The sequence below is a fragment of the Zerene cesonia genome, unplaced genomic scaffold (genome assembly GCF_012273895.1).
Source record: "Zerene cesonia ecotype Mississippi unplaced genomic scaffold, Zerene_cesonia_1.1 Zces_u011, whole genome shotgun sequence".
NCBI lineage: Eukaryota > Metazoa > Arthropoda > Insecta > Lepidoptera > Pieridae > Zerene > Zerene cesonia.
This window is the reverse complement of record NW_024045141.1, coordinates 330,312-357,937: the sequence shown is the minus strand read 5'-3', so window position 1 is coordinate 357,937 and position 27,626 is coordinate 330,312. Positions and strand designations below refer to the sequence as shown.

Sequence of the window (27,626 nt, the reverse complement as noted above, 5' to 3'; positions counted from 1 at the left end):
TACAAAACTTTCACATTTATATTATTAGTAGGATTATTAGGATAGTAGGAAAGTAGGAGCAGTAGGATAGCAGGAAGTAGGATTAACTAAATTGTATCACATACGCTTGCCTAGAGTATATACCTACACGTGAGGAAATAATTGAATCCAGGGGATTCTAATCAGGATAATAAGACAAAATCACAAAATTATTGTAATGTCCCATGGAAATGACATGTATTTAAACACGAAAATCATACCGAAAATCGGCCCGTTGTGACTGGTAAGACAAACAAACAAACACACTTTCGCATTGATTATATTAATAAGCTATTAAAATAAATTTGATGAAAATAGGTTGAGTAGTTTAGGAGTCCATCGCGGACAAACAACGTGACACGCAATCACTACATAGTATAAAACAAAGTCGCTTCCTCTGACCCTATGTCCCTATGTATGCTTAAATCTTTAAAACTACGCAACGGACTTTGATGGGGTTTTTTTTATTGATAGGATGATTCAAGAGGAAGACATGTATAATTATATCTATTAATCTACTTCGATTTAACGAGTGCGAAGCCGCGGGCAAATGCTATTTTATATATATATATATATATATTAAGAGGGTGGCTTAGTGGTTAATAGTTGATACTTCGAACTTCATCCCGAAAATTTGGGGGTTCAAGACCGGACGTGCCTGAGAAATAGGAAGAAATTTTCTAGAATGCAATATTTCTAATGGATCCCTCGTGGAGTGTTTACACATATTGATTCGGACAATGCTGATTTTATTCTAGACGGTTTATCTAAGAATTTTCTAGATCTCCGGTAGAAGTAATTATGCCTAAGATAAGACACCCTGAATGTCATACTGCTAATTTTAGCCAAACCTTTCGTTTCGAATATTCCAGATCTCATGTGATAAAATTTCTCTATTTACTTGCTGACACGGCAAACCCGGGTCTGCCTTATTCTTATCATTTCGGGGTATGAAAAATGGATGTTAGCCGATTCTCAGACTTACACGATATGTAACAAAACTTCATGAGAATCGATCCAACCGTTTCGCAGGAGTATGGCAACGAAAACTGTGACACGAGAATTTTATATATATAGATATTCTCTTATCTTGAGCTCTATATATATATAAAAAATAATATGTGGATGTATGTATGTAAGAAGAAAGCAATATATATATATATATATATAAAATTCTTCAATAACGATTCATGATAGTGTTAAAACAGCCATGATCTCAGCACTACATCTATCGTATACAATAATACCTAAAATAGGGATCCGGCATGGGGTGGTACATGGGCGGCGGCGGCGGCGGCGCGTACTCATGGTACTGCACCTGGTGGGGCAGCGGGTGCGGCGAGAGGTGGTGGTACTCGCGGTACTCGCCCTCGCCGCCGAGCGAGCCCAGCGCCACGGGCATGTAGGCCACTTTGTCACCGCGCCATCTATCCGCCGGGGAAATCTGCTGGCGCGTTATGCCCGCCTGGTACTCGCGGCCGTCGCACCAGTACTCTATTCTATCCGTTGGTGAAATTTTGTGTTATGGGTGCCTGGTACTCCGGTCAGAGTACGCTGGCTTCTGTCCGATGGTGAAATTGAAATATTCTTTGTATTACAGGCCCCTGGTGCTCGACAGGAGTATGCTGGATTCTATCCGTTGGAGAGATCTACTTGCGTTATGGGCGCCTGATACCAACTGAATCGTTGAGAGCACCGCTGACTTGCAATTAAAAATTGTTGGACAGAACAGCGCTCGCTGGCTTTCACAATTTATGCATGCGCTGGTGAAATCTTCTAGCGCTTATAGCTTCCTGGTACTTGACGGTGACACTTCTAAAACTAGCTTTCACAAATCACAATGGTCGGTCGGTCACCTTGTATAAGTTAGTTAGTTACTGGTAAAACTAACTAAGTCTAGATGCACATTTGTTAAACTTTTGATGCGTTCTTGTCGCCTGGTACTAACAGCCTCAAAACAAACGGCTCCACCACACACGGTTTTAAACAAAAATAGTTTTATAGTAATTCCCGCACGTGGCTTTGACTAACACTGAAATATTTTCGATCACTCTTTAGCACTAACACTATTAACAACTAATAAACAACACTGAATTAACAACAACAAACTGTCTTAAAATTTAACTATTAAATAACTTTGGACACTGGTATTGCACACACGTCACCGCATGCATAGTTGGAATTCTGAAAAATGTCGGATCGCGTTCAATGTATACGCAATTCTCTCGTTCTAACAAGCGAATTTTCATTTAAAATAATTACGCAAAATAAAACAATTCTGTCGATGAGTCACGCGTGCCGGCAAAATGTACGAACGCGACTGATAAAATTTCGAATTTTTCGCGCGGGAAGCATCATTTCACCGTGAAGAACGTCCTAAATCGCTTATATACTTGACGGTGATAAGCGATTGTAGTCTCTATTACTATGAGGTAGAGGCGATAAGCTCTTAGATAGTCGAGTACACGTGAAACGCGGCAACGTCGCGTCAGCTGGCGATAGAACTGCGTTCGGAAAGGTCAACAATTCAACATCGTATTTTTTTCTCCGGGTTATTTTCGTGTAAGTTTGTTGTTGTTAAGTTTTAGAAAGTTTAGGGTTTTTATCAAACAACATTACGAACTAATGTATAGAATTAAATATTTCGTATAAGTTAAATTTAAGTATAGTTTCCGAAAAAAAATCCTATTCCAATATAATTACGAAATAACACACAAAATAAATATATTTCCTAAAGTATTTTCAATACAAAGTAATTCACACATAAAGTGAGTATGTAAAATGTGTACTCGCAACGCAAACTTGTAAAGATGCCCGTAAAAAATAGATAATATAAGAGCATTGTTTTCACCGGCGCGGCGCGGCCTCGGCGCGCGAGGTTGCCGCTCTGCTCTCGCGCCATACTTTTTACTGTTTCTTAGCACATAGAGCGCTCATTACTGCACGCACACATACACCAGCCGCGTCGTACACACGCGCACCTAGTGCAGTATATAATACACATTCCGCTATGAACATAGGTATGTAGGTAAGCTACGACGTGGTACACAAATCAAACAGTGTGTTATAAATAACTAGCGGAGATGTGTCCGTGAAAACGCGTCAATTTCTGTCCATAAATCAATTATATTGGAATTTTCACACGCACACTATTGTTACAACTGATGATAAGAATCCTATTAGAATTGTAAATACAATGTAAATAAAGTAATCTCTTCCACGTCATAAATTTTATGCGACGCGACGCAAGGACGGGCTTTTATTTTATGAATCTCGAATAACTAAGGGATGATTTAGCGTTACAACACGTAGTGACGTTCGGCACACAAAAATAAATCGATAAACGTCATCCGCGTTCAAAAATGGAACATTGGGACGCGCGGGAAAATTTCGTTCCATTTACGAAAAAAATATTTTATTCACGACTAAATCGAAAATTCGCCCGCGCTAATTATGAAACCTTACTATTTAAAGTGGGTTGGTTACCAACACAATGCACGTCGGTAAATTCACCGAGAGAAAATTGCACACAAGTCGAACACGATCGATACAAATGATTCCCAACACATTTACACTCGCTTCAGTTTCGGCGCAAACTTGTTGCTAACGCGCAAAAAGAGACGCGGAAACGTACGGGCAGCCAAGGAGACACCGCTTATCGCGGTACCAAACAACACTGATAAGGGTGTGCGGTGCAGTCGCGAAAAGCCATGCGCCCGCATTAGCGTATAGCCACCAGCCGAATGTATGTCATGCCGTGTCAATGACTTTAGCCGGTAAACAGTGGTTACACGTGCGCGGGGGACGCGAAATCGAAGTCCGACTAGATAATCTGTCAATCAGTATAGACGACAACGCGCGCTTTGACAGCCGCTGTCAACCGGTGACGTTACCGGAGCGCGCCCGACACGGCGGCGGCGGCGGGAAATTTCGACTTCATTTAAGTTTCCATGCGTGCATTTGCAATTGAAAATTAACATAAAGCATAATATACGACAGTTTAAATAGAAACATTGTACTAAATGATTGTATTTTTGGCGCAAAACGGTTTGACGTTTTTTTTTTTAATGAATTAAAAAAAAAAGGACGTCAAACTGCCAAGATTGCATACAAACTCTTTGGAGTAACTGGTACTTGGTAGAATCTTAGCTTATAGCTTATAGCTAAGATTCAACCAAGTACCAGTTACTCCACGGCACTAAATTCTCAACGTAGATCGATGCAGTGATGAAAACCGCAGGTTTTATATAATAATTAGAACAGTTGTATACGTAACCGTTGTATGATTGACGTTCGGCTCGAATCGGATGATGTCGGCTTGATTGCGCCAATTCGAACCATTTGGTTTATGCGATTGATTTTTCAATAAACAACTTAGAACTGTCGGTAACTTTTTGCATTCATCTCTAGCTACATTAATTATCTCAACATAATATATATAATTACGTGACACATTGTTTGTCCGCGATGGACTACTAAACTAGTCGACCGATTTAAATCAAATTTGCACACTATGTGCAGTTTGACACAACTTATAAGAAAGGATAGTTTATATTATTTCAATTACGATAAACCATTACACGGGCGGAGCCGGGGCGTGCAACCAGTACATTAAAAACGTTCATTTCAAGAAGTAATGTCGAAATTTATTTTTTAATTTAAATAGATAAGCCTTATCAACAAGCGATGTTATATTAACAAATTCATTGCGTATTTTAATTGACAGGTTTTTTTTTATTTCACGAGCTGCATATTAAAGGAAATGCATCCTATCTACTAATATTATTATCCTACTTCCTAACCTACAATATCCTACCATTATTATAAATGCGAAAGTTTGTAAGGATGTGTGTGTGTTTGTTGCTCTTCCACGCTACTGAACCGATTGCAATGAAATTTGGTACGTAGACAGCTGGACAACTGGAATAACATATAGGCAACTTTTTATCCCGATATTCCTACGGGATACGGACTTACGCGGGTGAAACCGCGGGGCGCAGCTTAGCGAAGTGAAGGTTCAGGCCATAATCTACCACGCTAGCCAAGTGCGGGTTGGCAGATGTCACATGTCGTCGAACTTTTTGATTCTCGGACATGCCGGTTTCCTCACGATGTTTTCCTTCACCGTTTTAAGCAGTGGTGATGTTATCTACATGCGAAGATAAATTGAAAAATCAATACATTTCTTGCAATCTCGCCCGGTCTCGAACCCCGACTTATCGATTTTGAAGCCCGAGGTTCTCACCCCTGAGCCACCACTGCTTTTGTAACATTTAAAATCAATTCATTCTATCGAACCCCGGACGTTCCTCACGAACTCCCGGGTGCCAGCAACTGAGCCACCACGCGCTATGATCACCATTCACAACGCGGACGAAACTTTAATGATACAAGAATACAAGAAAAACCGGTTCCGGTGGTCAGTCACATCGCTGAAAACCGGTATTGGCGTTTTTGATTTATAATGTTTTGACTGGCCTATTGTCGGCATTGGGATATTCTATGTAATATGCTTATAGACCTGACTATCTATGTCTTATTATTACTAGGCGCTCGTCACAGCTCCGCCCGAATTAAGTATTCCTGTTTTATCCTAAGGTTTATTCTACGCATTTAATCGGGATAAGAAGTATCCTATCACCCAAGTCAGCGCATACCCTGTCTGAACACTAAATTTCATCAAAATTCTTTCAGCAGTTTCAGCGTGATTGACGGACAAACATCCGAACAAACAAACTTTCACGTCCAATCCTACTATCCTGAATTGAGAACCTCTCTCTTAAATATGTAGTTTCGTAACATTGAAATGCTTTATAAATGAGATCTTTTTTAAAGAATTCAGTTACTAAGAGGATCACGGCCGCGACGCGACCGCCTCCTTGGTACAGTGGTTAACGCGTGAGCGTAGAACCGAGGGGTCCTGGGTTCAATTCCCGGTAGGGACGCACAAAAAAAAAATGTCTCGGTCTGGCAGGACACAGAAGGCTCATCACCTACTTGTCCCTAAAGAAAATCGATCAGTGAAACGGATGTACATCATCTGCCCCATACCCCACTAGGGGACACGGGACTTCGCTATAAGAGGATCACGGGTGGCCGAGAGGCTAGGAGCTGCTGCGGTTTAGCAAAAAGACTCGGGTTCGAATCCCATGAGCGGATTCCTTTTACTCATTAAATATTTTCCAACCTCCCTTCTTTAAAGTCGGTTAAGAATAACACGCCGCCGTGCAATAAGTCGTTGATGCGTCTACAAAACTCAGCTTTCACCAACTTTCCATCTAACGATACAGTATCTACAGCGATCACGATATATTGAACGATAGCTAAAAAATAGACTTGCAGGCTAAACACATCCTGTCGCGGACGTATTTTAACCAGCTCCCGTGGCCCCTTCACTCATGTGGCTAGACGGAACACAGTGGGGTTTTGGTCGGTAAGAATCCGACATAACCCACAGCTCCATCCCCGGGGGCCGTGGGTATCTATGCAAGATTTCCCCACTAAAAAAAAAAAGGCTAAAGACATCCTGCTAATATTATAAATGCGAAAGTTTGTAAGGCACAAGTCCGTATCCCGTAGGAATATCGGGATAAAAAGTTGCCTATATCTTGATCCAGTTGTCCAGCTGTCTACGTACCAAATTTCACTTATTTTTATATAGCTTAAACAGGCAAACGAGCAGGCGGTTCATCTGATGGAAAATGATGTCCGCCGCCCATAAGCACCCGCGATGCCGGGGGCACCGCGAGTGTGTTGCCGGCCTTTCAAGAATATGTAAGCCCCTTTCTTGAATGTTTCCTTGTCGAAATCTTTGGGAAACACCGAAGATGGTAGGTCATTCCACAAGGTTGTCGTTTTCGGCAAAAAATTGCAATCGGTTATGTAGTTTTTGCGTGGAAGAGCAACAGACACACACACATCCTTACAAACTTTCGCATTTATAATATTTGTAGGAAGTAGGACAGTAGGATAAGTAGGAACTAGGATAGTAGAATTAGGATATATTTTGACTATTGCCGATCAAAATTACTTAGCCATCGTAACTTCAAGTAACTTCTGGTAGTAAGTAAGTAATCTCAAGGCTTAAAACACGATAAATTATTTGGTCCCGTTAAGCGAACGGAAAGTGTCTTCTAAAATGACTGTATACTCGACTTAGGTTTCAACTTAGGTTTTGATACTGAAGCAATTGCTAGCACTAGAATATGCTCTTACACCTATATAATATCGAGCAGTGGCTCAGTGGTTGAGTGCCCTGCTTTTATTTTAGTGTGTAAATCTTACATATTTATTATTTATTACAATATAGGGGCTTACAGTCTAGTCAACGCACCACCATGCTATACAAAAATTAAATTACAAATAAATAATTTTACACATTATAATACATAACTTAATAATGAGATATGAATATTGAAATTTAAAACGGTGAAGGAAAACATCGTGAGGAAACCGGCATGTCCGAGAATCAAAAGTTCGGCGACATGTGACATCTGCCAACCCGCACTTGGACAGCGTGGTGGATTATGGCCTGAACCCTAATAGGAGGTCTGTGTCCCAGCTGTGGGAACTTATATAGACTGATGATGATGATGATGATGATGATGATGATGATGATGAATATTGAAATTATAATATACACATTTAAATACAAATATATACAAAAATTTTGAGATAACAGAAGTCAGACAGATAACAAATATTGAATTAAAAATAACAACTGTCATTAAGATATAATTTAGCGTAACGCATAAATAAAGTCGACCGCCTCCTTGGTACAGTGGTTAACGCGTGAGCGCAGAACCGAGGGGTCCTGGGTTCAATTCCCAGTGGAGACACACAAAAATAAAAAAGTCTCGGTCTTGAAGAACATATTATAAATGCGAAAGTTTGTAATGATGTGCGTGTGTTTGTTGCTCTTTTACGCAAAAACGACTGAACCGATTGCAATGAAAATTGGTACGTAGATAGCTGAACAACTGGAATAACATATAGGCAACTTTTTATCCCGATATTCCTGCGGTATATGGACTTACACGGGTGAAACTGTGGGGCGCAGTTAGTTACCTAGAAATGTGAAAGTTTGGTTGTTTGAAATTTGTCCTTCAATCACGCTGAAACTAACAAACGGATTTTGATGAAATTTGGTATATAGACAGGGTATGAGCTGACTTGGGTGAAAGGATACTTTTTATGTTTATTGAATGCTCCCTTGGGATAAATCAGGAATCTTGATATCCGGGCGAGTTTCTAGTACATTTTAAGACAGATAAAAATGAATATTAATTAAACATATTCACGCATATCTTACAATTCATAGACAATACATTTGACGTGTTGCCATTGACAACCCGGAAGTGAACGTTTGACTAATTTTGCGTCGTTTCCTGTTCGAATGGTTTCTGTTGTCTCTGATATAAAAACGCGTTTAAGGTTGTTTCTTACGAATAATCCGTTTTATTGACGAAATTAATCTTAAAGTTTAAGTAGGAAATGCTAATATAATACAGACAATTTTGAAATCTAAAACTTCAAAAGGAGTGTGTTATCTAAATAGGAATTGTTTTTATTGTTAAAAATATTTTATTGTATTTGTAATAATCTAAAAAACACTAAATATAATAACATGTCCTTATAAAAATTATATAACAAAGCATCGAAAAATTAAAAAAAAAAAATCGTAACATTCCATTGCATCGCTAGGAAACAGAATTCGAAATTCGAAATAAAATTCAAACGGGGAACGCTGATCATCGAGGAGCAAGCAAGAGGTTGTTGATTTAATTCATTAGAGCGAGCGGGACAGCGCAACCGGCGTGCGAGCGAGACGGACTTATGAATGTCACTGTGCGCCCGAAAGGGATGACGTCAGTCTGTTGACGTAGTAGTAGATGAGATAAGGAGCTATCAGCAGTTGCGCGTTTACAGTGTGGCGAGTACTCGACTAGTAAGGTTTCGAGTTCATTGCATTGGTTTACTGTTCTTTAGTTCAAATGCCACTTGCTAAGTGTGCAGGTAGTTAAATAAAATTTACCCGCGGTACATAAATAGACGATAGCACATATCCAGCACTCAAACAAATACACAAACTTTTCAGCTTTATATTATGTAAGTATTAAGTACTAGCTGTTCCACGTAGTTATAATCACGGAGAAACCAAGACATAAAGAAAGTATGTAATTTTATAGAGAATGTGTAATTCTAGTACACAAGCAAGAAAAAGCAACAAACACCTCATGCATCCAAACAATTTTTTACGGATTTACAATGTTAGTAAGTTAGGATAGTCAGTATATATTCAAATGACACTATAAGTTTACGCTGCTTCAAAAAATAATACTAAAAAAAAATCTCACAAACATACACACATACAAATATATCTACATATCAAAAATACTGTCCTACCTAAATTACAAAGCTAAGTAAACGGGGCATCATTCACTCACACATACACGTAAAGCCGCACGCACACAGCCACAACTTATTATGTGTAGTAAATTCAGGAGGATGTTAGTGAATTTTAATCTTTATCTTACATAAACTTATTTATAATTATGTTAACATAACTTATTTTATGATAAATTATGAATAACAATTGTTTAACATTAGCATAACCGTCAAGTTTCAGTTGAATGTCGTACGTTTTCAAATGTAAGATAATTTTATTTTAATTCATTTCGAATTTTTATATCTCAAGTGCTATAACCTAAAATATTGGCATAAAAAGATATATATAAAAAAATGAAAACGGTTCGTAAAATCCTCTCATAGAATTGTTACGAAGAACGAAAATATGTTGTATAAAGCATAATACGTGTAATAGGCCAATATTATTATTTTTGTATATTACATATTTACTTTGTTCATATGTCATCCAATGTCCAAACTTAAGTTAATTATACTAAGATCTAATTATAACTCTTAACGAACAAACGTGTGTTTCGCAAATTATAAGGCAATGTACATATTATTACATTACCATCCTTCGACACAATCTACAAACGTTCCATTTTCAAACTCAGTACCTCTCACCACAACAAATTCAATTCAAACCGCACCGCATTCACAAATAAATTTCTAAAGAAAAAAAAATACTCAAACATTTGTAACTGGCAACCTACAAAATAACAACAACAAAAAAAAAAAAAACAAGAATTCATTTTCCACCTTCTCTAGATGCGTCATGCAAGCGTGTTGAACTCACGCACACATCTACAACACGTGAAGACAATAAAACCGCCGCTGTGTGCGTGGAACGTCAAGTGAGCTAGATATAATACGTGGACTGAGCAGTCGCGATCATTGCTCAGGTGGGCGAGGTGCGTCTAGTTTGACCGCAAGTAAATTATGTTGACCGCATCGATGCAAATTCGTTTGTGTCAATTATATTTACCCATCTATATTATAAAGCTGAAGAGTTTGTTTGTTCGAACGCACTGATCTCAGGAACCACTGGTCCGATTTGAAAAATTCTTTCAGTGTTTGATAGCCCATTTATTGAGGAAGGCTATAAGGCTATATACACTAGGCCATGTGGTGGATGCGCGTTATATGCATTACATATTACATGTAAAAATAATGAAAGATCAGCTTATTCCTTGCACACTCGCCTAGTCTCGAACTCTCGACTTTTCGTTCGAAGACCGAGGTCCTAACCACAAAACCACAACTGTTAGATATACAGCACATATCACTCAGAGAACTTGCAGCTTTCTAGTGATGAAAGAATCTTTGTAATCGGTCCAGCGGTCTTTGCGCAAAAACGTTACAAACATACAAAAATATAAGATGTTCCTCTTCATAATATTAGTGTAGACAGCTCGACCTATACAGAAGGTATTTTAAAATTTAAATACTGTATTTGTTGAAGGGTCGATTAGTAAAGTGGGAACAAGGCGGTTGGGTAACCACTACTTAGCCGCAGTGGGACACCTCGGCGAATTATGTGGCACCGAAAATATTTCAACACTGTAGAGGTGAGAAGATATTTCTAGCCATATATTATATACGCAATATTTCATTTTAAAACGCTTGTAATAGCTTCACGTGTGTGTTTGTTTTGGTGGTATCAGGATCGGTGACAATACAATATTTTCATGAGTATATCTATTTATTCCAATGAAGATCGTGAGGATTTTATTATTTTCTCTGTACAAGAAAGCTAGAAATTCAGTTAATAATTTTTTTTTTATATATTTACTATATCAAATTTGATTCTTAGTCTGTAGCAGCTAGATCCCGCGTTTTAATTGACGTAACAGTTTAAAACTAGCATCTTCTTGAGCTAGTTAGCATATATTTATACATGAATTCCTGTATAATTAAGTTATTTTGACGTAATTAATTAACAAACCGTCAAACCAACTGTCACATTCATATAAATAAAAATAAATCGCAAAATGTGTTTAGCGTAAAAACTCGAGAACGGCTAGACCGATTGAGTATTTTTTTTTATTTTTGTTAAGGCATAAAGAAGGCTTAAACTGTACCACGAGTGATGCCGAGGCGGAAGACTAGTACATAGTATTTGTTCCAACCTGACAACGTAATTTTGTATAAAAAAAGTTAATTTCACGTCAATTAACGTCACTTATAGACCAATAAAACAAATCCTTAACAAATGCGCTACAAAGCGGACTGAATTTAAAAGCGATTTATACCATAATATGTCAAACGTTTTGCGAGTGATTGGATTAAGCATTCCCATTAATGTTTGTTTACGTTTAAGAAACGTTGGTCCTGTCGAAGTTAATTGCGGGTATTAATATAAATTGGTAACATCTTATTATAGTTTTGTGTGAGGCTTAAAGCGGTATCATATTTAGTATACAAATTACGCATAACGTTGCTTGTCCACGATGGACTACTAAACTACACAACCGATTTAAAAAAAATTTGCACAACGTGTGCAGTTTGATCCAACTAAAAGATAGGATAGTTCATATTATTTTATATTACGATAAAAAAGGCGTTACGATTACGATACCCGGGCGGAGTCGGGGCGTGCAGCTATTATTTAGTATAAAATATTAGATTTGCTAAGGGATTATTAAATAAAAATTGACTAAGTGACGATTTATATTCTTAATTACAATAAATAATTCTATTCTAATTATAAATAATAAGATTTACCGCTTATTGTTTTTAATACTTCAAGAGTTACGTACGTTACCTAAATCTTACTCTTATAAAAACAGTAATACCAACATGGTGGTTATACACTATTTTTGAAAGAGATTATTACACAATAATACCATAATTTGCGTATACCAAATACTTCAGTTCTTACCAACGAACATAATTCAAACATTCTTTATATCAAATTTAAATATAAGATCAACACATCTCAGCCGCAGTATCCGCACACACGTAAACTCACAGCTGCATGTACATGTACGATTGTAACAATTATTTATATCTGTGTGCAAGTAACGACGACCTTACGGAATTCGTAATTTGAAAATTCAAACTTTATTTTTTTGGAACGCAAACTTTTTAAGTGGCGGTTTAAATATTTATAATCTGGCTAGAACAATTTTTCTCCTTTACTTACTGGTTTCTGGATTATTTGAATTTTGATTTTTTTTTGGGAATAAACTCAGTTTCTTAAACAGTTAAAAAAATCAGCGAAGAGGAAGAAAAAGAAAGTAAGTTTTTAAGTACCCATTGATAACTATAATTAACGTTTAATCAAAAAGCATTTTAATGTTTTTTACAATATGTTTTCAATGGTAGCATCTATCCTACTACTATTATAAATGCGAAAGTATGTGAGGATGGATGTATTTGTTTGTTACACTTTCACGCAAAAACTACTGAACCGATTGCGACGAAATTTGGTACGTAGATAGCTGGACAACTGGAATAACATATAGGCAACTTTTTATCCCGATATTCCTATGAGATACGGACTTACGCGGGTGAAACCGTGGGGCGCAGCTAGTAAACAATAATTTCATAAATCGCGGTCGTGCCGTTACCTAGGAATTAAATGTAAAGGTAAGTAACTATTTTCACTTGTTCTGTTGGTTGCCTGGAAGAGATCACATGTAAGTGATAAGGCCGCCTTCTGTGCTGAATGTTTATTATGAGTATTATTGTATTAACATATTTCTGCTATGTTGACAGCCCAATAAAGTGTTAAAAAAAATACAGCTTTATATTTAAGCTATTTTTTTTATTTTTATGCAATCAGGGTAAAATATATTTATATGGTTACGAGCTATAGAGTTAAATCTATCATCAGGAGACGTTATCCGTGACCATAAAACACATCGAAATCAGTCCATCCGTTTCCGCATGACCGCGAATCGAACATACAAATTAACCTTTTAACCCAGTACTACGAAACAAACTTTTGAACAATTCCACAATTTATATAACAATAATTTAAACAGCAAAACCCTTACATAGAGCGAGATTATCCATAACCATAAAACCCATCGAAATCAGTCCATCCGTTTCCGCACGATCGCCAATCGAACACACGAATTAACATATTAACCCAATATAACATAACACACTTCTGAGCGATTCCAAAATGATTTTCATAGAGTCATACAATTTCATAAAATTCAATCAGCCATTCACGAGGGTGCCCACCCTTGTTAATAACAATTTATCCGTCCCACTCTAACGCGCGCGGGGGCCGCGTATCGCCGTCCCGCTCTGCTGCTGGCAAATGAAAAATCAATGTGTACTTACTTACTTGTCTTCTGTCAGCCATCTTGTATTATTGTTGACATTTAAAAGTACGGTCGGCATGTTTCTAATTTTATCGTTCACTAGCGGTGCGCTCCGGCTTCGTCCGTTGGTACGTATATGGCCTACAGCCTTGGCTACAGCAATGGGCTGTCTAACACTGAAAGAATTTTTCAAATCGGACCAGTTGTTCCCGAGATAAGTGCGTTCAAACAAAACCAACAAACTCTTCAGCTTTATATTATCTCTTCTCTATATATATAAAATTCTCGTGTCACAATGTTAGTCTCTATACTCCTCTGAAACGGCTTGACCGATTTTGATGAAATTTTTTGTGCTTATTCGGTATCTATGAGAATCGGCCAACATCTATTTTTCATCCCCCTAAATGATAAGAGTAAGGCAGAACAGCGTTTGCCGGGTGCAGCTAGTTATTAGTATTGATGTCATAGCGGGCAACTGAGCTGGTGGTTCGCCTGATGGTAAGCGATCACCACCGCCCGTGAACAGAGCAGGGGTAGTGCCTCTGCGGATGCGCTGCCCACTAAATCTTTTTTTTTCTAAATTATCAATGAATTTTTCGATATTTTATGAATGGATAATCATGGAAATGGATGTATGAATAATGTTAAAACAACTGATCAAATGTTGATGAATTTTTGACACAGAAGCAGATTCATATCCGTCTGTTTATATTATGAACGCGAAAGTTTCTAAAGAATTTATATATGTATGTACGTTTGTTACTCTTTCACGCGAAAACCACTGAACAGATTTCGATGATACTCGACAGTGATGTAGCTTATGTACCGGACTAACGCAGAGCCTATAGAAATACTTGCTTCTGCACGCGAGTTTGCTCACAGGGGCAGCGGTATTACTATAAATTGGGAGAATGAGATCATCTCTTAGGGCAGTCTTTCTCAAAGTTGACGATAGCGCCCCCTTGTGGGCGCTGGAGGCCTAGAGTTAGGGCGATGAGAGGTCCACACACAAATGCGGGAGCGTTGGTGGATTGGGTGGGTTTAATTTTTTTTTGAGAAATTTTAAAAATTACTTAAACGTATCGTCTACTCGTCCGCCTCCTTGGTACAGTGGTTAAGGCGTGAGCTTAGAACCGAGGGGTCCTGGGTTCGATTCCCGGTGGGGACGTTTTATGTTTAGTAAATACCTTGTATTTGGGATGATTCCCGTAGCTTGTTGTTTCGCTTCGTGTCGTTCTTGTATATTTAGTGGAATCCGTGTGAATTACGAGTAGACGATTTTTTGTGAAGTCCCGTGTCCCCTAGTGGGGTATGGGGCAGATGATATACATCTGTTTCACTGATCGATTTTCTTTGTGGTGCAGTAGGTGATCAGCCTTCTGTGATGATTTGACGTACATTTCAGTATTTATATTCATTACTTGACACATATAGTATGAAGCATAGTCGCTTCCCGCGTCTGTCCCTATGTATGTATGTATCTTTGAAACTACACAACGGATATCGATGGGTAATTACTCCGAATTTAACGCGTGCGTAGCCGCAGTCAAAAGCTAGCAAGCTATATTATTGCAAAGTTTCATTAAAATTTATTCAGCAGACTTCACGTAAAGGGCAGTAACAAACATTCATCCATCCATAAATCCGCACTTTCGCCTCTATAATATAAGTAAGATATAAGGCATAAAAGGTGAAATAAATTTATATAAAAACAATTCATGTCAAGTGAAATGCTAGTGGCAGTCTTTATAAATCTAAATGACGTAGCGGTTATGACGTCACGAGTCTCAACTGAAACGCGTGACGTCACAAGAGTTTGTATGCTTGTCAATCTGAAAAGAAAATTTGATCTGTTGCGACTTTAATATTTGGTTTGACTTCGCGGACTCATATCTTTCTTTCTTTGTCTTTATTTAAATTATTTATCCTACTATAATCCTATTAAGACTACTAATATTATAAATGCGAAAATTTGTAAGGGTGTGTGTGTGTTTGTTGCTCTTTCGCGCAAAAACTACTGAACCGATTGCAATGAAATTTGGTACGTAGACAGCTGGACAACTAAAGGCAACTTTTTATCGCGATATTCCTACGGGATACAGATTTACGCGGGTGAAACCGCGGGGCGCAGCTAGTTTCTTATAAAAAGAAAAACAGAACATTACATTAAAAGTAAGCAAAAGGCGGCCTTATCGCTAGGTAGCGATCTCTACCAGGCAACCCTTAAAGTAGCAGAATTAACAAAAATATATAAAAATAGTGGTCAGCAAACATAAAGCAATAAAGAAAACTGAGGAAAGTAAAGTTAATATTGTATTGCTCCATCATCAGTTCATACGTTCCCACTGCTGGGACACAGGTCTCCTATGAGGGCTCAGGCCATAATCCAGCACCCTTTTTTTATATAGTGGGGAAATCTTACATAGATACCCACGGCCTGGGCCTTCCCTGGGGAACGGAGTCGTGGGTAATGTCGGAAGACTAAAACCCCACTGTGTTCCGACGAGCCGGACAAATAAAGAGGCCACGGGAGCTGGTTAGTATACGTCCGCGACCCATAATCCACCACGCTGGCCAAGTGAGGGTTTGCAGATACCACATTAAGCGTCACCACATGGAACATTACCCTCTTGCAGCAGTCGGGTAAAAACAGTTTTCGAGAGAAGTTTGTACATTCGATTTAGCGCCATCTATGTGATTTTCATAGCACTAATCTAAAACCTAGGTCTACACCTGTCTACACCTGTCTACGCGTTTTTTACACCTTCACGTGTACAATAAACTTCGATATTATTATCACTTTTATGTAAATTAAATTGATATTTTATATAATTAATTAAGCATATGCCCGCGGCTTCGCACGCGTTAAATTCGCTGTAGTTCAATAGATCTAATATATAAAATTCTCGTGTCACAGTTTCGTTGCCATACTCCTCCGGAACGGCTTGAACGATTTTGATGAAATTTTCTGTGCTTATCCGGTATCTATGAGAATCGGCCAATATCTATTTTTCATCCCCCTAAATGATAAGAGCAAAGCAGAACAGCGTTTGTCGGGTGCAGCTAGTGTTATTGTACATATGAACTTTCATCTTGAGGCACTTTAGGGGGCGTCCATAAATTACGTGAGGTGTTTAAGGGAGGGAGGGGGTCCAGTAAAATCTTTCCAAATCTCACTTGGGAGAGAGGAGGATTTTAATAAATATCACGTATTTTTTTAACAAACACAAACTGTGAAAATAAAGTTTAGTTAAAGTAAAAAAAAATTCTATAAAAATTTACATATGTCGAAACTTGAAATATTAGTATTCGTTATTTATCCTTTTAAATCCCGCGGACGGATGATTTTTCTTTTCCTTTCTTAATTCCAATGGGTTCATAGTCAAAATATATTTCAAAAAATCTCACGTGACATTTGGGGAGGAGAGAGGAGGGGGGGAGAGAGTTAAGGAAAATCTCACGAAATCCCACCTTCAAAAAATCCTGAAAAATGTCTCACGTAATTTATGGACGCTCACTTATCTATTAAAAAAAAAAACCCCATCAAAATCCGTTGCGTAGTTTTACAGATTTTAGCATACATAGGGACATGGGGACAGAGAAAGCGACTTTGTTTTATACTATGTTGTGATAGGTGTGTGTGTGTGTGTGTGTCTAATATTTAATTATTATATTATTTCAGCAAATTTAAGCATAGCAAAATGGCATACAAATCGATTATAGATTGTAATGAAAAACAGTAGTAAACATTTCAATTATACAACATCTGTTTGTCACGCTTTCGCGTCTTAACCGCTGAACCGATAATGATGAAAAACATAATCAATGTGTAAAGAAAGCGAAACTCGATGTGAGTAAATATGTGATGTACATATAATATGCACGTACGGATATCACGTAATAACGAAAGTTTTTTTTTTTAATTATTTATAACTTGTGGTCCGCCGCGACTTTGTTTGTGGTATGTTCTTTGTTTATAAGAACTTTTATCATGCTCTAACAAAACCGTTAAAAAATTCATTATATTTGGTCGAGCCGTTCTCGAGTTTTACGCTTAGCAACACATTCGACGATTCAGTTTTATTTATATAAATAAACAAACTAAACATGTTATTTCTTTAAGTATTAATTCCTTTCGCGAAGAGATTAACCGGGGCAACAAAACAAAAGAAAAAGTTATTTTTGAAATTAAAATACATAGTTTTAAAAATAACTAAAAAGTATTTAGTACAACTAACTTCAACATTAAATATACAGTTTTACACCATTCCAATGTTTTAAAATAAGAAAAATTTCAGTCTAGAATTTTTTTTTTTCACGAGGCGAGATTCGAACCCGCGTCATTCCCCGCAGCATCGCCTGACTTCTCGGCCAACCTACCACTTCACTACGACATCCATAGACTAAACATTTTCCATTATTACCAACCACCAAGCGAAGGTCAAATAGCTTCACATATTATAGTCAACGCACACACGCACGCGGCAGGTACACGCGTCGTTGTGTGGGTGACCACGTGGTCCGGCCCACCCTCTAACGCCGCTGGTCTCCTGGTACTATGCTTAGCGCTCGGAGTTGAATTAATTCAATTTGGGACTTTCTTTCTTTGCTGTCTGTTCGCGTTCGACCTCTTTACGGTTTATGGTGACCTGGTACTTTTTATGTGGGACTTGTCTAGTTTCTTCTATAGGACTTAACTTTCTTATTGTTTGTATGTTTGTAACGTTTTCACGCAAGAACCACTTGACCAATTTAAAAAAATTCTTTCACAGTTAGGAAGCTGTAACTACATTGAGTGACTTAGGCTATATATGTACCACGGGCGAAGCCGGGACGATCAGCTAGATTTCATCAAGATCTGATTTTTATAACGTGTTATATAATTTTACTGTTATAGACTATGCAAGAATTGAAAAAACATCCTACTATCCTACTAATATTATAAATGCGAAAGTTTGTAAGGATGTGTGTGTGTTTGTTGCTCTTTCACGCAAAGACTACTGAACCGATTGCAATGAAATTTAGTACGTAGACAGTTGCACAAATTTTAGGGTCTTAGGGATAAGGAACGGATCGATGATTGGACTGAAAAGGGAGAGGAAAAGGAAACGGGCCTCCGACTCCTACACTCATCGTACGAAAGAAAATAGCATGCTAATATCACGCCCATCTTCTGTGGGGATATTGGTCGAATTCGTGCCGAAGCGTGCTCGTCTCCCCCCTTTTTCATTTAAATAACCACCCACGGACAAACCCGCGCTTATAAACGAGTACAGCTCATGTGCTATTCTTGTACACAACCTATATCTCCGCCGAGTATCATCAAAATCCGTTCAGAGATTTTCGCGTGAATGATTATGAAAACATACACCCATAGAAACTTTTGCGTTTATAATATTAATACAGTCAGATACGTTTTGCTTAATTTCTGTCCGTCTGTTCGCTCTTGTTAATCTCTGAGCCGGCTGGACCATTTACAACCTACCTATTTATTAAAAAAAAATACATACACTACTGTCTCCAGTTGCTTAAAACGGTGAAGGAAAACATCGTGAGGAGACCGGCATGTCCGAGAATCAAAAGTTCGACGACATGTGACATCTGCCAACCCGCACTTGGCCAGCGTGGTGGATTATGGCCTGAACCCTCATAGGAGGCCTGTGTCCCAGCAGTGGGAACATATATAGGCTGATGATGATGATGCCTTGTCCACCAGGTTGTCTGGAAGAGATCGCTACTTTAGCGATGAGACCGCCTGTTGTGCTTTTATAGAGTTTATTTATAGAATTTATTTCTGTATGATTTGGTGCGCAATAAAGTATTCTGATTTGATTTGATTTGATGATGATGATTGTCTCCAGAAAAAGAGATACATTTAAGGGTTACTAATGAATAGAAGAATCCTCACAGACGACGCCGCGTGCGTAAGTTATCACCTTGAACAACTCTGCATCCATATATTGAAGACCTACTTATCATTAAGTCCAATATAATCTTACTAATATTATAAACGCGAAAGTTTGTACGTATGGATGGATATATGGATGTTTGTTACTCTTTCACGCGAAAACTGCTTATCGTGTCTATATGACATTTGGTACAGAGATTATAGTATGGCTGGATAGGTTCTTTACCCGGGTACCACGCGAGCGACGCCGCGGGTTAAAGCTAGTAAATAATATAGGGAAGGGTTAGTTAGTTCGTTTGATATTATTTAAACTCAAATATATATCTAATCGCAATCATTCAGATATTCAACTGGACAGCTATATATTATAAAGCTGAAGAGTTTGTTCGTTTCTTTGTTTAAACGTGCTCATCAACTACTGGTCCGTTTTGAATTCTTTCAGTTTTAGATGCCCTACAGTAAAAGTATTGAGGGAGAATTTAGGCTTTATATGTACCACGGGCGAAGCCGGGGCGGACAGCTAGTAAATAATATACGAGGAATAGGAGCAAGGTCTATGCTATAAACCAGATACTATTCTAAACCTCACGCTACAATTGAGGATTTAATTGAATACCTAGATAGGTCTAAAAAACAATGCACAGTGAATAGTCTGAAAAAGTTAATATCATCAACCGACTTCAGATAAAGGAGGAGGTAATCAATTCGATTGATTTTTTTTTTCTGTTTGTTACCTCATTACATTTACTGCGTGGACCAAGTTTTATGGTTATTTTATTGAAAGCTGGTACCTTCCAAGCGGCCTCATTTAAGTTATTGAAATATTTATTACATACTAGCTTCCCGCCCGCGGCTTCCCCCGCCTCCATAATATTCTTTCCTTCTAAACCTTCCCTGGACTATTCAAAATGCACCAAAAACGTGATTATAAAAATCAGTCCAGCCATTCGCGAGTTTTAGCGAGACTAACGAACAGCAATTGATTTTTATATATATGAAGAAGATATCACAACGGTTTATTCATTATTACATATATCATAAACTGAAATGTACTTTAAAACTCTAACAACAAACTATATTTTATCTTGAAATCCGCAATCAGAATTAAATATCTCCAGACATTTAAAACATTTTCGAATAATTAACAGCTAAGATGTATCGCAAAAAATAAATTACTATGACCACCTTGAACTTGGAAACGATTTTAAACACATTTAAAAAAAAACCTGTAATAAATCATAAATACAACACGAAATGGCAGTCAAATAAAAACTGGCGTACCTATAAAACCTCTTTACACATTGCAATAATCTTATCTGTGCCAACATAATTGTCAAATAGAACGAAAAATTCTAACGTCAAAATAGCGAATTCGAATTTGGAATGATTTTGATCGGGGAGCGCTGGCAGACGACACTCGAGCAACCGAGTGGCGTCTCACTCCAGTCTTTACTTATGTAGGTATACAGCGGCCAGAGTGTGCTGAGCCGCGTAATGTCACCCCTGAGCCGTTTGCGTGTGGGAGTTCGTAGTACGCGCGCGGGGCGCGGCGGGTCAATGGAGGTTGGTCGAAGCGGTACCGTCGGGTACATAGCGTACGTAGATAGATAGGCACGGGGTGGGCGCGTACAGTCGCAACGAAATCTCCTAAAATTATTTGTTTTGTTTACGTTCGTGTTTGAAGTTATGTTGTCTGCCTTTGAAATTGTAATTTCCCGTGATAATGCTAAGTTTCTCGTATTAAAAATATTTTCATTTCTTGTCTGTATTGTTGAATTTAATGGAATCGGTGTTTAATATAATGAATTGTCAACATTAAAATATATACAAAGACAAATATTAAATAAAATTGAATCCAATCTTAATTCATGTGAAGTAAAATAATTACAATAAGGACGACGTTTTTCCTTAAAGAAAAATAATATAATAAATTTAATCGTAAATAATATAATTATGCAATTGTTTGTTTGTTTCTAACAAACTATTATATAAATCGATTCATTCACATTCAAAACATTAAACTACGAAAAATATATCCATATTATAACACCTACTAAATTAATTATCTACATTAATCACATAAATTTAAATATTGAATGCAAATTTACGTATAATAATTATTTTCTACAAACAGGGGTTGACACTGGGGTACAATTCCAGATTCTAAAAGAGGTCAAGATAAAAAAAAAAAACATTAAACAAAAAAAGTATCATTTGAAAACCTCGTCGTTTTTCGGATTGTAGGTTAAAAAACTCGGGTGAATGCAAAATATCTATCTGCCTGTTTCTCGTGATAATTTTCGAAACGGTTTAATTTTGAATGCAGCGATTGAATAAAAAAAAAAAACGAAAAAAAAATTATTCCAATCGTGTCATAAGTAAAAAACAAGTTATATCCACGTGGCAAGTAGCGGGCTTCACCCAGCGGCTATACAAAACCGAAGCCAAAATGAAAAATAACGTTGTTATAATATTATAACGGACGGTTTTCCTGTTGCTCCAATTAAAACGAAACTTGCGTACTAAAGCCGCAAATATTTTTATAAAAATAACATGAACGATGAGTGGGGGAGCCGGAGGCCTATTTCCTTCTCCTTGCCCTTCCCAGTCCATTCCTTATCCTTTATCCCTTTAAAGCGGGTGGCGCATTCTCTGCTCAGGTCTGAGCCTCTGCGAATGTTCATGGGCGGTGGTGATCGTTTACCATCAGGCGAACCACGAGCTAAGTTGCTCGCTATGACATAAAAAAAAACAAAAATGCGACGTTCATTATGATAATATACATTATTTCGAGTGTGGGAGTGGAGCACGCTTCGGCACGATTTTGTCCAGCTAATCAGACTAAGCTAGGGAAGGTACCACACCCGCACGAAGATCGGCGTGAAATAGTAGCATGCTGTTTTTTTTTTAATGTTACCATATTATTGAAAATTGCATTGAATTCAACACGGTAAACAAGTTTTATGCCATTGTGGGAACAGATCTGGTGGTACGTCTGCTACTGTGTTTCAAGCGGTAAGAGGGCGGATGATATGATATTATATTTCATTGAAAAAAATTACTTTACCTCATCCAATTAAAACTCTTAGATACTGAAATTATTTCAAACCTAATTATGTTTTTCAAACGGACTAAATGATTGTTATAAGAGTAATTATTTTATTCAAAGAGCAATCTAATTATACCCATTTTAACTTGTCCACAAAATACATTTAATTCATTCTCACAATCTCGTACAAATACTTTTTTCGTCTTCGATTAAATTTAAAGTATTTCTTTTCGTCTCCCTCTCTCTCTCTCATTAATTTATCAATTGACCTTAATACTAATTACGGTCAAGTATCAAGTACTTAAAAAAAACCTGAATTGTATGTCTCATGAACACCATGAAATTTAATGAAACGTAAACCAAAACAAAAAAAAAAAACAAAAAAATAGCGTTCTACAAGTATGGATTTATTCCCGCCAGATGGCGACATTTTGCATTTAGTCTGATGTACCATGCATATGTAACTTATGATAGTTTGAAAATAAGTAGTTAAAAAGTTTTTCTGGTTAAAAAATACATACGTACACATATTTATAAATAGAACCTTAAGAAAAAACAATTCTAATCGCATTAAAATATATATAAATCATATTTACATTCGTTTTACATCACCATATGAGTTATTTTATAGAAATACTACTTAGCAGTTATAAATATTCTACAAGTGATAAGTTTTATCTGAAAAATAACCGATAATACTATTTATAACATAATCAAATTAGCTTTCAATTATTTGTATGTTTAGACACAATAGAGACACATTATAACAAAAAAACAATACATTACACGCAATACGTAGCACACAAACAAAAAAAAAAACTAATTAATTAATTAACATTCTCACCTCGACTGTACCACAATATACCTACGTACCGTTCACCTACATTTATTTGTGCACTCACACAACCGCAGTTTTATAGCGCACCCCCACAAACGCGGCCGTGTACGTGCACGCGCGCACACAACCCCGCCGTATTTTATTTTATTCCAAGGATAATTTTGCGATTTTTACCGTCGCGGACTCGCGTTTTTTTTTTTTTCTTATTCTTTGTAAGGTTTATAAGATCTTTTTTGACGCGTGCTCCGCCGGATGTCACTCTATTCGAATTCGTAGTTCTCTTTTTAAAATGCGTGTCGCGCGTTCTATTTTCGTTTGTTTACAAAATTATCTGTGTGAGAGCAATAATTGGTACACAGAGATTAAGCAAAGTAGTATCGAGTGAATATCAAGTCACACTATCACCCGAATATTTAAGATGTGAAAGTTTGTTTGTTTGGATGGTTGTCCGTCAATCACGCTGAAACTACTGAACGGATTTTGATGAAATTTGGTATACAGACAGGGAATGTGCTTGTGCTACTTGGGTAATAGTATACTTTTTATCCCGATTAAATGCTCCCTTGGGAAAAAAGAGGAATCTTGATGTCCTGGCTGAACCGGGACGAGCATCTAGTAAAAATTTAGGTTCTAGAGAGAAATTATAATTTATACAAGCGTACCGACCGCGGCTTTGTCCGCATTATCAAATGAGATGTAAAAATCTACCTGAGCCACTCTCTAGCCTCCTGACTATCTCCAGACACAAAAATCATATAATTAAATCGATCCTTTGCGACGTATAAGGGATGCAAACAAATAAACCTTTTAATTTTTATATTACTAAGGGTTTAAGCAGGAGAAATAAGTATAAAAACTTGGAATTAAAAAAAAGAGGTATGCTTCGTTAGCTTTAAATCAAAAACAACTGATTTTCCATAATGATGGGTCTGGAAGGAGCAATTGTAGAAACATTATATAATCATACTGGCTTTTGTCCGCGGCTTCGCACGCGTTAAATTCACAGTAGTTTCAAAGACGTTAATATAAATACATATGTCTTCCTCTTGACTCACTCTATCCTACTTATATTATAAATGCGAAAGTTTGTGAGGATGTGTGTGTGTTTGTTGCTCTTTCACGCAAAAACTACTGAACCGATTGCAATGAAATTTGGTACTTGGTAATTTGGTAATTTGGTTTGAACATATAGGCAATTTTTTATCCCGATATTCCTACGGGACACGGACTTACGCGGGTGAAACCGCGGGGCGCAGCTAGCATTATAAAAAAACCTCATTAAAATCCGTTGACTCGTCTTAAAGATACAAAGTTAGGCATAGGGTCATAGAAAGCGACTTTGTTTTATACTATGTAGTGATAGTTTAATCTATAAATTATTTAATAATTATCCAGTTTAATTAGTAATCCCAACTAATATTATACATGCGAAAGTAACTCTGTCTATCCATGCCTCCTTCACGCCTAAACCACTGAACCGATTTGGGTGAAACTTTATAACAGACATACGTTCCCAAAAACAAGTGGTTTCATTGTATTTGTACTGGTCTTCTAACTCGTGGATCTTCAATGGATTCGTGATTCTTCTTATGTGTGATAGTTGTTGCCATATGATCCCACTGTAGCATCTGTTCTATCTGCCCTCTAGAAGCTTCGGTGACCCTTTGTTTCTATGTCACCGTCGGCAATGGAGCTGGTGGGTCGCCTGATGGTAAGCGCTACCACCGCCCATGGACATTTGGAGAGGCGTAAGGTCGATTACAGACCTTACGCCTCTACAATCGGATTGCGGACTTCAAATTGGAAAGGGATTAAGAGTGGATTGGCGAGAGGAATAAAGGAAAGGACTGGGTAGGGTAAGGAAAAGGATATGGGCCGCTGTTCTCGTAGAGATAACGATTATTACTTAGCCCAAATGCCCCCCTAGGGGACACAGGGCCTTCAAAGCGCATAACCTTTAATACACACCTTTCATATTTTTAAAGCCTTGAGTGTCCGCCTCTCTAAACATCGCAAACGAATCGACTTTCGCAAGATATTAAAATTTTACCAACCTTTTCTGTAGACTAAAATCTATTTAAATTATTTATTAGTCCTACTAATATTATAAATGCGAAAGTTTGTAAGGATGTGTGTGTGTGTGTTTGCCACGCAGTTTCATCCAAAGCAATTATGACTATAGTTAATGTTTTATTCTGGCACTCAAGCTACATAACTTCAAAGTATCATCAAAATCCGTACAGTGGGTTTCGCGTGAATTGTGTAACAAACATGCATCCATACAAACCTTCGCGTTTATAATCCTATTAATATTATAAATGCGAAAGTTTGTAAGTATGGATGTATGGATGTTTGTTACTCTTTCACGTAAAAACTACTGAACCAATTGCAATTAAATTTGGTATGTAGACAGCTGGACAACTGGAATAACATATAGGCAACTTTTTATTCCGATATTCCAACGGGATACGGACTTACGCGGGTGAAACCGCGGGGCACAGCTAGTATTAGTAATAATAATATTCGTTATAACAGAATTTTTAACATAATTATCAAAATGATACCCTAAGAGATTAAACAAACATTACATTTATTTTAAGTATATAAAAACGGATTCTTTTTATCTCTGTTTCATTTCGCCCTAATATCAAAGCCAGACATTTAAGTCGCCATTCGTAAGAAATGGACAGAAACTAGGTTAAAAAATTCCACCTTGCCTATAAGAACTATGACGTCATCCAAATATTTTATACAGTTTTTTTAAAACACAACAAATCAGAGCTTTTGTTTTTGCATATTTTTTTTAATGTCCGATCAAACCGCCTTTCCCAATAGTTCTGATTTATTATTTTTATATAAAACGGTGAAGGAAAACATCGTGAGGAAACCGGCATGTCCGAGAATCAAAAGTTCGACGACATGCGACATCTGCCAACCCGCACTTGGCCAGCGTGGATTATGGCCTGAACTCTCGTGGGAGGCCTGTGTCCCAGCAGTGGGAACATGTATGGGCTGATGGTGATGATGATTTTTACTCTGTTCTTATTTTCATTTAAATATCTGTACTAATTTATACCACTGTACTAATGTTTTATTATAATACTAGCTTACCGCCCGCATCTTCGCCCGCTTCCGTATTGTTCTGACCTTTTAAACCTTCCCTGGGCTATTCATAATCCACATAAACCATGATAATAAGAATCAGACCAGCCATTCTCGAGTTTTAGTGAGACTAACGAGCAGCAATTGATTTTTATATATAAGAGATATATAATTAATTTATAATATTAGTGTAGATATTATAAAGGGGAAACTACTGCATTTTTGTATGTTTGTAACGTTTTCACACAGAAACCACTGGACCGATTTAAAAAGTACTTTCACCATTACAAAGCTGCAACATCACTGATTGACATAGGCTATATATTAACAACGGGCGAAGCCGGGGCAAACAGCTGGTACAATATAAAACTGAACAGTTTGTTTATCCGAACGTGTTAATCGCAGAAACTACATGACCGATTTCTAAAATTCTTTCACCGCGATAGCTTAATAAATAGAGACTTTCGCGTTTATATTGTATTGTCTACTGTTCATTCATTCGAAACGCGAGTGAATCCGCGCGCTCTAACTTGTTAACAGAACTATGTATGTTTGCTGGATATAACCTTCGGAAGCACTGATCCGTTCATGAAGTTTCGTCAAATAACAAAAAGGTATGCTGTTCATGATAGATCAACCCGAGCGAAGCCGGGACGAGTGGGAAGTACATACAGGTAGGTGAGCTCTGACAGCCCTTATCCGTAGAAGCGTTCTCGGCCAGACAACCCGATTTCAAGGATTGATTCAATAGGAAGTAGATTTTTGAACGTATCGTCATTTATTAATACCTACAATTCGTTGAAATCCTATCGTTTTGGAATATATATATTTATTATAATCGAGAAATCATATCCGCTTAGCTCACATTATTTTTTATTGTCACGTCAAACTGCTTTCGTAAGCTCGCGGTGTTGCATTTTTGAATAATATCTCACGATAAAAAGTCCTAATTTTTAACACGCTTTTATTAGCTTCACTTGTATGTTTGTATGTATGTATGTATGTAACTCACACCCGTTTTTCTCC

The 27,626-nt window shown here is 37.4% G+C and overlaps 1 protein-coding gene across 6 annotated transcripts in view; it reads right to left on the bottom strand.

The window, feature by feature from the left end:
• Positions 1-27,626, bottom strand: part of LOC119839274 (LIM domain-binding protein 2) — a 53,090-nt gene that overhangs the window by 10,710 nt on the left and 14,754 nt on the right. The window contains exons 1-2 of one of the 6 annotated variants that reach the window (XM_038365508.1): positions 3,484-3,840; positions 1,266-2,202 (exon numbers count right to left, since the gene is read on the bottom strand). The exons of 2 other annotated variants lie outside the window; for them this stretch is intronic. In XM_038365508.1, coding sequence (XP_038221436.1) covers positions 1,266-1,420 — 155 coding nt within the window. In that variant the 5' untranslated portion in view covers positions 1,421-2,202; positions 3,484-3,840. Of the gene's footprint in view, positions 1-1,265; positions 2,203-3,483; positions 3,841-27,626 lie in introns of those variants that run through there. 3 more of the 6 variants (XM_038365507.1, XM_038365509.1, XM_038365511.1) reach the window with 3 other exon arrangements.